At 56.6% G+C, this 17,269-nt stretch overlaps 3 protein-coding genes across 10 annotated transcripts in view; 2 read left to right on the plus strand and 1 right to left on the minus strand.

Annotated features, from left to right (window-relative positions):
* Positions 1-8,923, minus strand: part of ABCB9 (ATP binding cassette subfamily B member 9) — a 35,228-nt gene extending 26,305 nt beyond the window's left edge. Inside the window, exon 1 of one of the 4 annotated variants that reach the window (XM_070629252.1) lies at positions 8,715-8,923. The gene's annotated coding sequence lies outside the window, so the exon portion shown is untranslated. Of the gene's footprint in view, positions 1-1,759; positions 1,972-8,316; positions 8,478-8,714 lie in introns of those variants that run through there. The other 3 variants (XM_070629251.1, XM_070629248.1, XM_070629249.1) reach the window with 3 other exon arrangements.
* OGFOD2 (2-oxoglutarate and iron dependent oxygenase domain containing 2) lies at positions 8,918-13,974 on the plus strand. Of its 2 annotated transcripts, none has more exons than XM_070629267.1 (7): positions 8,918-9,162; positions 9,462-9,643; positions 10,413-10,526; positions 10,616-10,715; positions 12,241-12,368; positions 12,634-12,891; positions 12,964-13,974. In XM_070629267.1, exons 5-7 carry the CDS (start codon positions 12,330-12,332, stop codon positions 13,225-13,227), a joined length of 561 nt encoding a protein of 186 aa, XP_070485368.1. In that variant the 5' UTR covers positions 8,918-9,162; positions 9,462-9,643; positions 10,413-10,526; positions 10,616-10,715; positions 12,241-12,329; the 3' UTR covers positions 13,228-13,974. The 2 variants fall into 2 exon arrangements, with proteins under 2 accessions (XP_070485368.1, XP_008516698.1); XM_008518476.2 differs by having other exon boundaries at positions 9,587-9,643.
* A 666-nt stretch (positions 13,975-14,640) lies between these two features.
* On the plus strand, positions 14,641-17,266 carry ARL6IP4 (ARF like GTPase 6 interacting protein 4). 4 transcript variants are annotated; one of them, XM_008518475.2, is made up of 6 exons: positions 14,641-14,865; positions 15,189-15,362; positions 15,771-16,076; positions 16,160-16,277; positions 16,597-16,666; positions 16,744-17,034. In XM_008518475.2, the coding sequence occupies exons 2-6, from the start codon at positions 15,200-15,202 to the stop codon at positions 16,798-16,800; spliced, it is 714 nt and encodes a 237-aa protein (XP_008516697.1). In that variant the 5' UTR covers positions 14,641-14,865; positions 15,189-15,199; the 3' UTR covers positions 16,801-17,034. The 4 variants fall into 4 exon arrangements, with proteins under 4 accessions (XP_008516697.1, XP_070485364.1, XP_070485365.1 ...); XM_070629263.1 differs by having other exon boundaries at positions 14,697-14,865; positions 16,597-17,266; XM_070629264.1 differs by lacking the exon at positions 16,597-16,666 and having other exon boundaries at positions 14,697-14,865; positions 16,744-17,266.
* Positions 17,267-17,269: the final 3 nt, after the last annotated feature.

Genomic DNA, 17,269 nt, shown 5'->3' on the forward strand with positions numbered 1-17,269 from the left:
CCTCTGTTATTTTTAAAGTTACTGAGTAGGAGGATGAAGAAGACAAGACCACCAGCCAAGACTGTGAGGAGGAGAGAATGGGGACCACAGGGCTGCTTAGAGGAATGTCCCTGCCCTCCCTCTGACTCACCTGGAGGATGCAGCCGGGCTTGGCCAGGTGGAGCTGGAGGGCAAATTGTGGGCACATGGGTGACGTGTGTGGCTTGAGGGACAGGGACAAGGTTGTGGCCAGAGGCCAGAGCAGACACTGCCTGGGGCCTGATACGGCCCAGGAGGGCAGAGGCAACTCTCCTTGACCCCAAATGCTAAGGAATGGCACAGGATTAGCAAGTGGCCCCATCCCTACGAGGGATCCTGTCAAAGGCTTTTCTTCCCAGTAGAAAAAATGATGGTTGGGGCATCTCCAGCTGTCAGCTGCACAAAAGGAAAGGCTGGAACAGCCAGGAGATGATAAATAACAATCATCACTACAACCACAACAGCCACCGTTTACAAAGTGTTACTAAGTCCTGGACAAGGTGCTAAGGACCTGGCGCCTCCCATCTCTGTGGGTCCTCACGGCCACCCTGGGAGGTCCTCGCAGCTCTCATTCCTTCTCACAGATGGAGAAACGGAGGCTTGGGGAAGTTAAGCACATGCAGAGGATACGGGAAGGCAGGACTGAAACCCAACACTACACTGTCTGGGGTGCCCTTGCCCAGGCCATCTGGGGACGGCGAGAAAAGGGTCCTGAGGAACCTGGGCAGCCCAAGCAGCTCGGTTTCAATTCAACCCCTGACTTGATGGACTTTTCATCCCACAGTGGTCATCACCCAGCAGGGAAAGGCCCATTCATTGCTCAGCAAACCCTGGCTGACTTAGGCTGGTTCTGTGGGATGGTGTCACCATGGGGTCTCCGGAGACAGGGCCAGGACTGGGCTGGGTCCACGCTGTTGGATCCTGACTCCCACCTTGCTGAGCCCACCACATCCCACACTGGGTCTGGCCCGCACTCTGGCACTCGGGAAAGTTGTCTCAGGTAACTGTGACTCTGGGCAGGCAAACTGGAGAGCTCGGCGGCCTTCTCACACCCTCCTCTTGTCACCTGGCACCTGCCCCATCGCAAGGAGGGGAATGGAGGCCAGCCTATCTGTGGGGGGTAGGACAGTGTGCAGACGGCCGGGAATCCTGTCAGACCAGCTTAAAGCTGTTTTAGTTAATGTCAGGCCTGGGGAAGGAGCACCCTGTTTTAACAGAGTCCCAGAAATAAGGGAGGGGACCCTGGGAACCTACAGGCCTAACTGCCAGGGTGGATGTGTGAACAGCACCAGCCCATGGGCCAGCTGGGCAGACTGAGGGGAAGGGGTTTGCCAGGCTCGGCAGGCCCCCAGTCTTCTGCCACAGCTAGGCGCTCAGGATCTGAGGGCAGGCCCCGCCGTGGGAAGACGCGCCAGTCTGATCCTGGGGAAAGGACCGCCGTCCCAGGATCCTCCCTAAAAGGCACCCCCACCATTTTCCAAGAGGCAGCGGCGCCTGAGGAGTTAAAATAAATGCAACATTCGCCCTGCGGGTGTGGAAAGGATGCTGCAGGGATGGGGGGCTGGGACCTGCCGCTGCGGGCGCCGATGTACAGGGGCGAGGGCCTGGAAGGCTCCCACCTTCAACGAGATGCCTACTCCACCCTCGGGACAGGGGGACACAGACGCCCCCGCCTGTGCCCGGCTTGGTACCCTTGCGTGGGAAGGACCTGAGGCGGGGGTCCCGGGCGCAGCGCTCTTACCTGTCACCTTACCTGGCCCCAGGTGAGCCGTGGGGAGGGGGCGCAGCGGGCTCGGGTCTTCACTGGAGACGCTCCCTGGAGACCGCGCCCGGCGCCGCGCTCGCTCCGCTCCTCCCGCCGCTCCCTCCTCCCCGCCCTCCGCCGGGGCTGCGCCGCGGCAAGGTCGGAGCGGAGCGGGGCCGGCGCCCAGGCCAGCTGACGGGCGGGGCGGGGCCTCCGGGGGGCGGGGCCTCCGGGGCGGGGCCAGAGCCAGCCCCGCCCACCTGCGGCCAGCCCCCACCCCCATCTGCCCCGCGGTGCCCTCCAGCTCTGCGCTGCTGCCCTGGAGGCGGGCGGCCGGTCCTGAGCAGAGGGAAGTGGCCTCACCTGCTGGGGGTGCCTACTCCTTCGCTGGCCTTTTCCTCTGGAGGGACAGCCTGCCCGCCCTGCAGGGCGGGGCTTATGATCCTCATTCACTCTGTCATTCTCTCAACAAATATTTGTCCAGCACCCACTATGTGCCGCGCACCATTCTAAGCGTCCGAGAGGCAGCGGTGAACAAGACAAGCTTGCGAACTTCTGGAGCTGACATTCCAGTGAGGGAGTCAGGCAATACAGAGAGTGACTAAGGAAATTGTATCTGTTGGAAGGGAGCACATTTTATACAGAACAAGAGAGCAGGATAGTGGGCACTGGGAGAGGGGAGGCAGCGATATGTACTGAGTGGGTGCTAGGTGCTAGGTGCTCAGCACACAGCTGTATGTGAAAAAAAGAGAAAATTCTCCTCCTCCCCCGGCGTGGGGAAGCCTGGCGTGGGGAAGACAGAAAATCAACAGGTAAAGACATAAGATAATCTCAGGCAGTGCTAAGTGCTGTATGGAAATAGAACCGGTTGAGGCAACGGAAGGTGCCATGGGGCTACTTCATCTGGGAAGGGCTCTCTGAGAACGGTCAAAGGCGAACGGTGAGAAGGACAGGGCCACGGAGAGGTCTGGGGGAAGAGCATTCTAGGGGAGGGGACTGCAAGCTGAAAGGCTCTGAGGTGGCAACTCACCTGGCCATTGGAGGGACAGAAAGGGACCAGTGTGGCCTGAACCACACTGGGGAGAGCAGGTCAAGGCCCAGGGGGGCAGCCGGTGGGGCAAAACATCCCCCATCCCCTCCTTCAGTCAGAAGCTTCAAGCGCTCTCTGAATTTAAGACAGCCTCTGCTGCTTACATGAGCAGAGTTCAGAATTTAAAACGCACCTTTTTTTTTGACCCAGTATGAGTTTCTTCTATACATAGACTTGTGGAGAGAAGCAAAGATAATAGTCTGCAGATAGTTACTGAAGTACAAGTCTGGAAATAACCTAAATACCCTTCCATAGGGAACTGGCCAAATAATTACAGAACATTGCTCAACAGAATACCCTGTAGCAGGGAAAAAAAATCTATGTATCTGTGTATATACAAAAGTTATATAAAGGTATGGAATGACCTCCTAAATGCATTGAGTAAAAACATGGGACAGAAGAAGTTTGAAGTGTGCTACTGTCTGTGCAAAAACAAAAGCAAATACATGATTGTACTTGCAGGGGCCGGCCTGGTGGCATAGCGGTTAAGTTCGTGCTCTGCTTCAGCAGCCCAGGGTTCGAGGGTTCAGATTCTGGGTGCGGACATACATACTGCTCATCAAGCCATGCTGTGGCGGCAGTCCACATACAAAATAGAGGAAGATTGGCAACAGATGTTAGCTGAGGGCCAATCTTCCTCACCAAAAATAAATAAATAAATAAATAAATAAAAACTATGTACACACACATATGATTGTACTTGCAGAGAATATCTTGGATGTATCCAAAAGTTAGACTGACTCAGAGCTGAGTCCACATCCAGGCTCTATCATGTTTGCTGTGTGAAAATAGCCAACACAACATTGAAGCAGAAAAACAAAGTCAGAGGTCTGACATTCGCTGACTTCAAGACTTAGTCTAAAGCTACAGTAATCAAGACAGTGTGGTACTGATTAAAGAACAGACACATAGATCAGGGGAACAGAATAGAGAGCCCAAAAATAGACCCATGTAAATATAGTCGACTGATCTCTGACAAAGGAGCAACGGCAGTACAATGGAGCAAAGACAGTCTTTCCAACAAATGGTGCTGGAACAACTGGACATCCACATGCAAAAAAAAAAAAAAAAGGAATCTAGACAAAAACTGACTCAAAATAGATCATAGACCTAAATGTAAAATGCAAAACTATAAAACTCCTAGAAGATAACATAGGAGAAAATCTAGATTTTCTTGGGTATGGAGATGATTTTTAGATACAACACCAAAGGCAGACCCATGAAAGAAAGAACTGATAAGGTGGACTTCACTACAAACTTCTGCTCTGTGAAAGACAGTGTCCAGAGAATGAGAAGACAAGCCACAGACTGGGGAAAAAAACTTGCAAAAGATATATCCGATAAAGGACTTATCCAAAATATACAAAGAACTCTTAAAACTCATAAGAAAACAAATAACCCGATTAAAAAAGAGGCAAAAGACCTGAACAAACACTTCACCAAACAAGATATACAGATGGCAAATAAACATATGAAAAGATGCTCAATATCATATGTCATTAGGAAACTGCAAATTAAAACAGCAATGAGATGCCATTACATACCTAATAGACGCACTAAAATCCAAAATACTGACAACACCAAATGCTGGCGAGGAGGTGGAGCAGCAGGAACTCTCATCCATTGCTGCTGGGAATGCAAAATGGGACAGTTATTTTGGAAGACAGTTTGGCAGTTTCTTAGGAAACTAAACATATTCTTACCATGCAATCCAGGAATCGTGCTCTTTGGCATTGACCTAAATGAGCTGAAAACTTCTGTCCACACAAAAACCTCCACGTGGATGTTTATAGCAGCTTTATTCATAATTGCGAAAACTTGGAAGCAACCAAGATGTCCTTCAGTCGGGGAATGGATGAATAAACTGTGGTCCATCCAGACAATGGAATATTATACAGCACTAAAAAGAAATGAGCTATCAAGCCATGAAAAGATACGGAGGAAACTTAAATGCATATTAGTAAATGAAAAAAGCCAATCTGAAAAGGCTACATACTACAGAGACAGTAAAAAGATCAGTGGCTTCAAGGGGTTAGGGAGGAGAGAGGGATGAAGATGCGGAGCACAGAGGATTTTCAGGGCAGAGAAACTGTTCTATATGATACTGTCATGATAGATACTCGTCATTAAACATCGTCAAAACCCATAGAATATACAACTCCCAACCCTAATGTAATTTTGATAGTGGGGGAGGCTCTGTGTGTTGGGGGGGGCAGGGAATGTATGAGAAATTTCTGTATTTTCGACTCAATATTGCTGTGAATCTAAAACTGCTCTAAAAAATGAAGTCTATTGAAATGGTTTTAATGTTAAATTTTATGTTATGTATATTTTACTGCAATTCTTAAAAAAAGAAGAATGTTCATAGAAGCTTCATTCATGACATCTCCAAACTGGAAACAATGCTCATGTCCGTCAGCTGAAGAATGGCTCAATGCCTGGTGGATGGGCACCCAGTGGAATACTGGGCAGCCAGGAAAAAACGAACTGCTGCCACACACACAACCACACAGATGAATCCCAAGAACATACTGCTGAGTGAAAGGAGCAGTATGCAAAATAGTGATACTATACGATTTTATTTGTATCCAATTCAAGAACAGGCAAGAGGGATCTTTGCTCTTAAGACCCTTGGGAGATGGGTAGTGACTGAGCGGGAACATTGCGGGAGTGCTGTTTGGGATCTGGTGCTGGTTACATGGGTGTGTCTAGCTTGTGAAAATTTGCCAAACTGTACACTTTTGTGCCCTTTTCTGGATATGTGCTCCATGTTAATTGAAAAGAATGTATATAGACACATCTACACATATGTATATATACATATATACATGCATATTACAGATAATATACACGCACACACGCCCCTCTGGAATCAGATAGGAGGATGGGTGTTCTAATTCTGGCTCTGCCACTCACTAGGTTTACGACCCTAGACAGGCCCCTGCACTTCACTGAGCCTCAGTTTCCTCGTCTGTAGAATGGAGATGATAACACCTCACACATGTCATGGCTGGCTGGGAGCACACATTAATTTGGTGCTTACTATTAATATTCTTCTTGCTGCTGTTTGCTGCGGTGACTGAGCCCAGGCTGGGGCAGGGTGGGGACAGGGACACTGTTTCCAAGGAGGATGGGGCCACGGGGAGAGCCAGCGTAAGCTGAAAGCAGACCATGCTCACCTTGTAAACCACTGCAAAGGGAGAACTCCACCCGGGTGAGCTGGGGGGAGGCTGTAGGTGCCAGGCCTGTGTGGTGGCTGGCTGCAGAGCCAGCTGCCCTGGGCCTCCCCGGTGGAGGAAGACAGTTCAAGGCGGGTAGTGACCATCAAGCTGGGGAAATGGATCCTTTCCTGGATAGTAGGTCCCTTCCCTATCGCTGGGCTATCAAGACACCTCTAAAACTTTAAACACCTTCTCAGGTCACAGAGCTCTGGGCTGGGGAGCTGGGTCCTGAGTGGGGGAAGCAGGCCCCCAAAGGCCATTCTTCTCCTTGGGGAAGCCTGGTAGCTTCAGGAGACTTGGGCTGGGTGCCAGGGTTCCCATGGCCCAGTGACCTAGATTTCATACCTGAGGAGGAGAGCGGGCACCGATGGAGACCTGGCTGCACCTTTAGGAACAACCCAGCACAGTCAGACTTGGGTTCCACTCCGAACTCCAGCACTTACGAGCTGTGTGACCTTGGGTGGGTCATTCAATCTCTCTGATTCTCATTTCCCACATCTGTAAAATGGGGATAGTGCCTATCTTTTGCATTTGTTGTGGGGATTAAACAGCTTCCCTTTGCAGAATGTTAACTGTGGCCTCCTCTGCCCAAAGATTTGGCGCCCAATACCACCCTGGCCTCGCTCCCTAGGACGGGCCCTTGTGCTTCTCGCTGGCCTTCCAGCACACCAAGTTCATCCCTCCACTGGGCCCTTGCACTTTCCATTCCCCTGCCTAGAACCCTTTCCTGCCTGATCTTGCTGCAGCAGTTAGAGCTCGGCTGAAATGTCCCTCTTCAGGAGGTGTCCCCTGGCCACCGCATCTAAAGCAGCCACCTCCAGGCACTGTCATCACACCCCACACTGTGTCTCCCTTTCTCTCACACTGAATGAGAATAACTTGGTCACGTAACTGTTTCCTTGCTTACTCCTGTCTCCCCCACTTGACTGAGAGCTTCAGAAGGGCAGGGACCTGTGTCACTCAAAACACACTTCCACATGCTCATACACACACCTCCCATACTCACAGACACACACTCAGGAGGGTCTTGCTGCCCCAACCCAGACAGTGTGAAAACCAATCAGGCTGTTGGTGTGGGCTTTGCCCGGAGAGTGGGGACCCTCTCCTGGTCCCGCGTGGTACTGGGGCGAGGCGGGGAGACTTTGTAGGTGGGAGTCTTGACCCCCAAATGTGCTGAGGGAGATGGCTTGGGAGGACGGCTTGGCACTGAATCAAAGGATGTGAGGGTCTCCCCTCTCCTTCTGGGGCCCTGGGCTTCTGGAGGAGCAACCTGTGGGCCTTGGAGCTCAACTTGCCATAGAGAAGAAAGGAACCAGGGCTGTGCTGCCTGAGTGTGTGAGTGTTCGTGCTGAGTGTATGTGTGACTGTGTGGGGTGTGCCTGTGAGTGTGGGTGAGTATGTGTGTGAGGGTGTGCATGAGTGTGAGCATGTGATTTGGGTGTGTGAATATGAACACTCATATGTTGATGGTCTGTGTGAGGATGTGAGCGCATGTGTGCTTGTGGGTGAATGTATGTTAGCATGTGTGAGCGTGTGTATGCACCACTGAGTGTCAGTGTATGCGAATGTGTGAGTGTGAAGCTGTGTACACACAAGGAGGAAAGGAAAGCAGAGTCATCAAGGAAATGCCAACAAGCACGGAGAGAAAATTCAAAATGCCTCATATTCCCATCACTCAGAGAACCCCGTCCTGGTGAACAGGGAACTCAGTCGGGTTCAAACTCTGTATTTGTCCCCTACTGGTGAGTGACCTGGGGCAGGTCACTGCACCTCCCTGAGCCTCAGTTTCCCCATCTGTCACATGATGATATAATGGCACCTAGCTCAAAGGTTTGCTGTAGGAATGAAAGGGGACAAGGTGGGCGGTAGAGCCCTTAGTGCAGGTCCCGGTAGAGAGGCTGGCTCCGCCAACAGGAATCGTCACTTGTAGTCACTTGTTTATCTGGGATAAGGGCTGGAGTTTTGAAGCCCCAGAGTCCACCCTACCCCCATCCGCGCACTACGCTGAGGGAAGGAACTATAGGGCAGGGGTCAGGGGTCAGTTCCAGGGGACACGACTTCTCCCTGCTTGGCGCCTTAGTTCTCTCATCTGAGCAATGGCTTTGCCATCCAAGCGTCTTCACGCGGCTTTGCAGCCTGAGCCTGCGGGGTGCACGGCAGACAATGATAGGGTCCCCAGGCAGGGTATGTGCGCTGTGATGGGTCCCCCCGAGGGTGGGGCGCACGCCGTATAGGAAACATACTCATCTCACGCAGCGGCTGGGCAGAACTTGACCCTGGCTGTGCGGGGTGTGGCCGCCGGCGGACCACGCCCTGTCGCCCGCCCACATCTGAATCCACCCGGAGCGCCACCGGAAGTCACGCCGGCCGGAGCGTTTGCGCGAGACACTCACAGGGGCAAACTGCTTGGAATCCTAAAATACTGCGGCGGAGGCGCCCTAGTGCCAGGCAGGGACTCGGGGTAAATGCTAAACCCAAGCTCACACGCACAGAACTGGATGGGTCATAGCGGTTGGAAGGAAAGAGATCGGACCCCAGAGCTCCTCTAACTGTCCTCGTGGGCTTGGCTGGTTCTTCAAAGCTCCGAGCAGAAAAGGGAGGCGGCGTTTAAACAAAACGTCTTGGGATTTCGAGTCCCTACCTCTCCATGTCCTGTGAGGATGCGACTCAGTTCACTTATTTGTAAAGTGGGGCGATTAATCCCTGCCTCGTGGATGGGGAAAATGTGAGGCGGGACGGCAAGGCCGCGTGCTCTCAGCCGAGGCCGCCGACCCCACCGCGGCCCGGGAGCATCTTTCTCCGTCGCGCACCGTTTCCTGGGACGGGGCGTCTTCGTTCTTTTCTGCGCTTGGGAATTTAGAACGGTCCCTGGGCCTCTGGTTCCACACCCTCCCGGCTGGGGGCGTGCCCGGAAGTGCTCATACGGAAGCCGGCGGGGCCGCGCGCCGCTCTTCACCATGGCGACGGCGGGCGCCCCGCGGCGCTTCTGCCGCTGCGCCTGCTTCTGCTCCGAGAACTTGTACGTGGCGCGCTACGGGCTGCACGTGCGCTTCCGGGACGAGCAGCAGCTGCGCCAGGACTACGGCCCGGTGAGTGGCCTCTGTTGGCTCCGCGGGGATGTGGGCGGGGAGGACCTTTGTCCCCGAGGTCTGCGGCTGTGCCCGCGGCGCGCAGCGCGTGCTCAGATGTGACAACAGAAATGACAACTTCTCGGTGCCTTCCTTTTCTCACTTTAAATGGGGATAACAGTGTCTCGTTAGTGAGGTGGTCGTGAAAGACGAATGAACAAACACATCCGTGACGTGCTCCGGGCAGGGCCCGGCTCAGCGCGCCGTCGGTGTGGTTGTGAGAGCAGCGGAGAACCCTCCCTTGTCTTATCGCATTTCAGCCTCACAGCGATCCTGGGAGGTCGGGGCTCTCGTCTCCATTTTAGGAGGGGAAACTGAGGCTCAGAGATGTTCAGTGACTTGCCCAAGGTCACACAGTCGTGCTCACTGGCCTTTCTGCTCCCAGATCCTGCGCAGCCGAGGCTGTATCAGCCCCAAGGACTTCCAGCAGCTGTTAGGAGAGGTAACACGCCCTTCCCCCCCGCCCCCTTCCCCTACACATCCAGCCTGGCCCCTGCTTTTTAGATCAGTAGTTTGAAGGGTCTTCCATCCTAAGGCCTGCCAGTCCCAGATGTCTGCAGGGCTCCTTAGACCTTACGTTTCCTGCTCCCTGTCCCTACTTACCACAGCACTTGGGTCCTGTCACCAGAAAAAGAGAACGCAGGGAATGCCAGGTTGTCTACCTCATGCCATTTTGACATGAGAAACTTGGCCTCAGAGAGGGGAGTTCTTGCCCAGGACTTCACAGCGGGTGGAGCTGAGATCTCTCCCAGGGCCACCAGGCTCCTGGTCTTCATCCCTTCCCCGACTCCCCTTGGGCTGGTTCCAAGACCGCTGCTGCTGCTCTGTCCCACCTCCTCCCTCACGGGGGGTTAGTGGTGGAAGCTTCCCAGGAGAGCCCTTTGCAGCCCGTGGAACAAAAGGCTTGGCCGGGACTCTGTTTCCCTCCCTGTGTGGGTCCAGCTGGTTGAGGTGCATCAAGGGGCTCTCATCCCAGCCACGCTCATGCTGGTGCAGCCCAGAGTTAGATGGGCCCCCTTCTAGAAGGAGTCCCCTTCAGCTAATAGCTTGGCATCTGCAGTCGACTCTGGCAGAGTCAGGAGTTTAGGGAGACTTGGCTTCCAGCCTGGGCCCTGCTCTGGCCCTCTTGAGCCTCAGTTTCCTTATCCGTACAATGGCCTCAGAAGGGATGGGAGGCCCCATCCTGGTAACGGGGCCCTTTGCCACCCCAGCTTGAACAGGAGGTGGAGAGGCGGCGGCTGCTGGGGCCGGAGTCAGCTGCCAGGAAAGCCCTCATCGCAAGCTCCTACCACCCGGCGCGACCCGAGCTCTACAAGTCACTGCAGGTACCTGGCAGGGGGCAGGTTACTGGAAGGAGGTGGAGGCATCCGGGCCTGGGGCTGCCTGCCCCACGGCTGGTGTGTTCTGCCCCTAGGATGCGGCTCTGGCTCCCGAGTTTCTGGCTGCGACTGAGTACAGCACGTCACCGGGCGCGGGCCTCGAGGGCCTCCTCCAGCGTCTGGAGACAGTGTCGGGTGAGGTCTCGGCCCTGTGATCTGGCAGACTGGGGGGTGGGAGACTGGCTCCCCCCACCCACCATGTGTGCCTCCAAAAACCAAACCAGCAGGAGCTGGAAGAGCTGGTGGAACCAACCTGCCAGGAACAGGGTGTCTGTATTCATTCACTCACTCACTCACCCAGCAAAGTTCTTCAGAGCCTCGTATCAGGCCTGAGCCAGCTGGCACATTCAGATGAAGAGCTTAACACAGGAACAACTGAGACAGGTGTGGGCTGGGTTAAGGGATCAGCAAGGGATGGTGAAGGACTCTCCAGGGCTAGCAATGCGGGCGGTGCAGGAGGAGCAGGTCCACCCCTATACCTGAAGGAGTGGGCAAGAGTGAACCTGCCACGACCTGGAGCCATGGGAGAGGGGCTGCCGGACAGCCGCTGTGGCCCTGAGCAGAGGCACACAGCTGCGCCAACTCAGAAATGGCCCATTCTCCTGCCCTCGGATCTCCTGCCCGGGACTCCCATTGGCTAAACCTAGCAGGAAGTTCCAGGCCAGGGAGCCCTTGCAAGTTCCTTAATTTCTCTGCCTTGGTTTCCTCATCTGTGAAATGGGAGCAGTAATACCCATCTGGAGGTGTTGTGATAACTAAGTGAGGGAATGTGCATAAAAGGCTCAGCACGGATAAGTTTTGGAAGGTGGTTCCTAGACTTAGAATTACTGTCATCCTAGGTCTGCGGGGTCCTGTGGGGAGACAGATGTAAAGTTGCTCCCCTCATGAAGCCTGTGCTCTGTTGGGGGGCAGAGGGTGGAATGTGCAATGAAGGCCCCCTTCCCAGGCTCAGGGGGACCCCTCCTTGCCATCCACTCCCCAGCAGTGGAGATTGTGGAGGCTGGTTCGGTGGGGCTGGGGCTGGGCTGTGAGTTGGTCAGAGGTGGTGTGTGTGGTAGGGCACACAAGCCCTATACCTCTTGGGTGCTGGTGCATCTGCCAAGACTTTACATTTTTGTTCTGAGCCTGGCCTTTCCCCACCAGGGCCCCGCAAGAAAGAGCAGCCCCTCTTGGCCTCTGGGGGACAGAGGCTCCAAGAGATTCTTGAGTTGAGGTGCAGACTTTGGTGGCTCATGAGGGGTTGGGGGTGAAAAGAAGCTGAGGCTGGCTCTGTGGTCCTGGACTGGCTCCATCGCTGGCCTGCTGGGTGTCCTTGGGCTTGTCCCTTCCTGTCTCTGGGCCTCATCAGGACCCGCATCTGAGTCTGGAGGCTAGAACTGAGGGCACTCTGGAGGCAGGATGAGAGGCTCCAGGGAGCAGTGGGGGGGCCTGAGAATAGAGCTCCCCTTGCTGTACACACGTTACATCATTTACTCATCACACAGCCCTGGCGGGGGGGAGGGGTGTACCCTCATCATCCCCATTGCACAGATGAGGAAACTGAGGCTGGGGGAAGTGAAAAGACATGCCCAGGCTTACACTGCTCTTGGGGAGATTGAACTCAGGCCTGTGCAACCCCACACTGGAGCGCCTGGCCGACAGACTGTCCCGCCCTCTGCAGAGGAGAAGCGCATCTACCGGCTGCCGGTGTTCACAGCACCGTTCTGCCAGGCCCTGCTGGAGGAGCTGGAGCACTTCGAGCAGTCGGACATGCCCAAGGGAAGACCCAACACCATGAACAACTATGGGGTGGGTGAGGCTCCGCCTGGTGGGCCCGAGGAGGCAGAGACATCTGGGGTCTGGGGAGACGTAGCTGCAGTGCTGCAGACGAGCTGTGTGACCCTCTCTGGGCCTCGGTCTCCCTGTCTGTAAAATGGGATCACGGTAGGATTATTATGAAGTTAGACGAATTGATGTTTGCAAAGCACATAGCACTGTCCTTAGGAAGGAACTCCCCCAGGGCACCAGGGTGAGGCCCACCAGTCTCCCCACCAACCCCGGATCTCCCTCCCAGGTGCTGCTGCACGAGCTAGGCCTGGATGAGCCGCTGGTGACGCCACTGCGGGAGCGCTTCCTGCAGCCGCTAACGGCCCTGCTGTACCCAGACTGTGGTGGAGGCTGGCTTGACAGCCACCGCGCCTTTGTGGTGAAATACGCACTGGGCCAGGACCGTGAGCTGGGCTGCCACTACGATAACGCTGAGCTCACCCTCAATGTGGCCCTGGGCAAGACCTTCACGGGGGGCGCCCTGTACTTCGGGGGCCTCTTCCAGGTTAGTGTGTGACCTGTGGGAAAGGGCCTGGGGCAGCCGGGAGTGCCCAGGCCTGAGCCCCACTGTCTGCAGGCGCCTTCAGCCCTGGCCGAGCCCCTGGAGGTGGAGCACATGGTGGGCCAGGGCGTTCTGCACCGGGGCAGCCAGCTGCACGGGGCCCGGCCCCTGGGCACTGGAGAGCGCTGGAACCTCGTTGTCTGGCTCCGGGCCTCTGCTGTGCGAAACCGCCTCTGCCCCATGTGCTGCCGCAAGCCTGACCTGGTGGACGACGAGGGCTTCGGCGACGGCTTCACCCGAGAGGAGCCCACCACAGTGGATGTGTGTGCACTGACTTGAGCCTGGTAGGGCCCAGTCGGGGGAGGGGGGGTGGCACCGTGCAGAGGGCTCTGCCACCTTGGGCTGGGCGAGGCAGAAATAAACTTTGTGCATCCCTCAGTACTTCTGGGCTCAAGAGGACATGCAGGCTTCTGGGTCATTCTTTCAGCAGACAGGCTGGCTCAGGTTGGCTTTGTTAGAAGCAGAGCCTGCGGTGGGGATTCCTGTGCAAGTGGTTTGTTGAGGAAACACCCTCAGGGGAAAGTGAGGGAAGAAGGATGGGGCAGGAAGGAGCTGGGCCATGATGTGGTGTCAAGTGGAATCCAGTCTCAGTGGACCCCACGGGGAGCTCTGGAGCATCAGTTGTACAATTTGCCCCCAGCATCAGTTATAGGTGTGTCGGCCCGGGGCGGGGAGGGGTGAGTAACTTCCCAGACATGGATCTCCAAGGCAAGATGGCTCCCAGGGGCCAAGGGAATCTTCCGGGGAGCTGTGAGCAGTGGACATCACAGCTGGGGGTGAGTGCACCTGCCTATGAAGGGGATTTGGGTGGGCCACCAATAGCATCTTCTAGACAGTGTTGAGGGCTTACTGAGGAGGGGTGAAGAGCGGGGACTCTGGACCCAGACTGCCTAACTTTGAACTCTGATTCTCCCCGTGGGTAAGCCACTGACGTCTCTGTGCCTTAGTTCCCTCTCTAGAGGTGCCTGTCTCCTAGAGCTGTTGTGAGAACCAAATGACTTAACGTTTATAAAGTGCTTTATAAGAGCCCTGTGTTTGCTGCTATTGTTGTTGAAGAGTTTGCAACTTGATGGCCCCAAAATTGGATAAGGCGTGCAGCTGTGCTGTTTGTGGGTTGACATCTGAAAACCAGAGATTTCCATGTTGAAATCTTGAGTTTTGGCTTCCCTGGGAAGGCGGGAAGATCTGGAAACAGCAGGCCCTACTCCACATCGCAGAAATCAGCCGGAGCAGAGCCTCAGCTGCCCGCTCCGTCTCACGGGCCCCTCCCTCGGTCACTGCCACGATCTCTCCGGCCGCTTATGGACATTTGAGCTTGCGACCTCTGCATTACTGGGTGGGGACGTAGGAAAGACCAGGGTGTCTCAGCCCCGGAGCTCACGGCCTGGTGGAGTGGACAAGTCCGCGGACAACGCAGGGCGGGGAGCGGCGCGCAGCAGGGCCGCCTTCCCCCCGGGGCCTCGGGGAGGCCGGACTGCAGGGGCCCGCCGGGAAGGCAGCCCTGGAGGAGGGCAGAGCTGCGGCGAAGGGCCTGCGAGCGGGGACTGGCGCCAGGCTGGGAAGCACGTCCCTCGGCCGGGAGCTGCGGGCGCAGGCAAGGCCTCGCACCAGCCTGGAGGCGGAAGCCCGGATGCCCAGCTCGCCTCCGCGGGAGGTGGGTGCTGCACGCTCCGTTTCTTGGGCTGCCTCAGAGACGGAACCTGGGGCTTCGGAACTGAAGGCAGCAGCGTCTCGCTTCGCAGCCGGACGGCCGGACTCAGCACCACCCGAGCCGGAAGTCACCTTGCCGCCGCTTCCTCACGCGAAGGCGTGGTGCAGGGCGCCCTGTCCGGCCCGATGGGCGGCTGAAGAGGGAGCGGAGCAGCTCCAGGGACTTTCGTTAAAGCGGCGAGGCCGCGGAGGGCGCGGGGGTGGAGGGTAGGAGCGCGCGGGATGGGATTCAGGACGCACGGGGCAAGCAGAGGATTGCGGCCGTTCTTAAGGGCGCCTGAGCCGTGTGCGCAGGCGTGGAGCTCCGGGCCGGGGGCGGGCCCTTAAAGGGACCGCGGCGGAGGTTCCGGGGGTCGGCCGAGAAGCTGTGGGCGGAGTCCCCAAGGGTTGGGGTGGGTGAGGACCGTGCGGTTGCCCGGACCCCCTCACACCACTGCCTGGGGCGGGGATGGGCCCTGGGCCCCCGAGGACCAGGCCCAGAGTAGAGCCGCCCTGAGAGCCTCCGTTTCGGCGCGTCTTCCCTTCTGCAGCCCTTGGCGCTATGGCTCATGTCGGCTCTCGCAAGGGCTCGAGGAGTCGCAGCGGGACCCGGGAGCGAGGGTCGGAAAAGAGAAGGAAGAAGAGCAGTAAGGACGCCCCGAGGAGCTGCTCGGCTTCTAGATCCCAAGGCCGCAAGGCCAGCACCGTCTCCCCTGGGGCGGAGGGTGAGGACCAAGGATTTGGGAAAAGGGATGAGGGAGCTTCATGGAGGGAGCTGCACGCCGGCTTCCCAGGACTGGCTGTGGGGAAGTCGCAGTGAGCAATAAACGGTCAAGGGTGCAGAGCATAGAACCTGGATATCTGGATTGAAAGACCCTCAGAATCCAGGGGCTGGGCGGACTCACTGAGTATGGATTGAAAGGAGCACTTATGCTTTCTGTGCAGCTGGGCCTGGGATGTCGGGGTTGGCCGCCCTGCTCCCGGGCACACAGTGACTGCGTGGAGCCCAGAGAGTGCTGACCCCTGCTCTGGCAAGCCCTGTCAGGAGGTCTCACCCCTCTGAGTCCGCTTGAGCCTGCCACAGGCCAGAGCAAGGGGACGAAGGTTTACTTCTTCCCCTCCTGGCCTTCCAGCCTCACCTTCTCCCTGCATCACTGAGAGAAGCAAGCACAAGGCCCGGAGGAGACCACGATCCAGCTCCTCCTCCTCTTCTTCCAGTTCTTCCAGCTCCTCTTCCTCCTCCTCCTCCTCTTCCTCCAGCGATGGCCGGAAGAAGCGGGGGAAGCACAAGGACAAAAAGAGGAAGAAGAAAAAGAAAAGGAAGAAGAGGCTGAAAAAGAAAGGCAAAGAGAAGGCCAAGGTGCAGCAGGCTGAGGCTCTGCCGGGACCCTCCCTGGACCAGTGGCACAGAGCAGCCGAGGAGGAAGAACATGGCCCAGGTACCATGCCACCTTGTGTGCAGGAGGGGGAGGGTCCTCTCCTCGTGGCCCGACCACCACCTGCCTACCATTTCCCCTTCCAGTCCTGACGGATGAGCAGAAGACCCGCATCCAGGCCATGAAGCCCATGACCAAGGAGGAGTGGGATGCCCGGCAGAGTGTCATCCGCAAGGTGGTGGACCCAGAGACAGGACGCACCAGGTGGGGAGCGCTTGGCAAAGCCTGGCCCCATACTGCTGCATCTGGGAGTGCTGGCCTCAGATGGACACTCTCAGGAGGAGGGGCCGGTGACGGGGGAGAAAGTAGTCTCTTGTTGCTGGGACTTCTTAGGCCGTTCCTCCCCATTGCCTAGAGTAAGCAATTGTAGGAGCTGCTGCTGGCCGCCTTTATCCTTGTCCCAAGGGTGGGAGAGAGGGAGGGACCGGGAGCCTGAGGCCTGACACCCTCTACTGGCACCGGGCAGTTCCGGTTCCCATTGCTCTGGCATTAGAGGCTCAGCCTGCCCCGCCTCCTCCCCCAGGCTCATTAAGGGAGACGGTGAGGTTTTAGAGGAAATCGTAACCAAGGAACGACACAGAGAGATCAACAAGGTGGGTGTCCCCCCTTTGCCCAGGGCCCACCCTCAGCTCTGTTTCTTATGTTCCCCCTCCTGTGCTTTCTTCCCCAGCAAGCCACCCGAGGGGATGGCCTGGCCTTCCAGTTGCGAGCGGGGCTGCTGCCTTGAGGGCCCTGTTGGCCAAGGCCTGTGGACGTGCTGGTGGCTTGGTCTGGAGGCTGGCCTCAGGGTGGAGAGCAGCAAGCCCAATGGGTGCTGTTTGCTTTTTCTCCTGGGGACCAGCCTCCGGTCCAGCCTCCTCTCAGAGGCAGGGGTGGAGGACGGGGTCACTGGCCTAATCAGTTCTCCCCTCTCCTGGAAGAGCACAGCTCCCCAAATATTAAATGTCCCCTGCTTGGAGAATTCCTCTGTTCTGTTGGTTTTTGTGCAGAGGGGGAGGGAAGGCTGCTACTTGACTCTCTGGAAAAACAGGACTGGGGAAAGCTGGGGTGTACCCCGGCGGTTGTGCACACAGGCCACACTGGCCACCTGTGCCCTGTGCATCCTCAGATCAGCCTGCCTGGACTGGACCCAACCCCCAGCCCTAGTTGAATCCCAAACCCAGGGACTTGGCTCTTAGATCTGATTCCCTCAGGCT

Source organism: Equus przewalskii, chromosome 7 (genome assembly GCF_037783145.1).
Source record: "Equus przewalskii isolate Varuska chromosome 7, EquPr2, whole genome shotgun sequence".
NCBI lineage: Eukaryota > Metazoa > Chordata > Mammalia > Perissodactyla > Equidae > Equus > Equus przewalskii.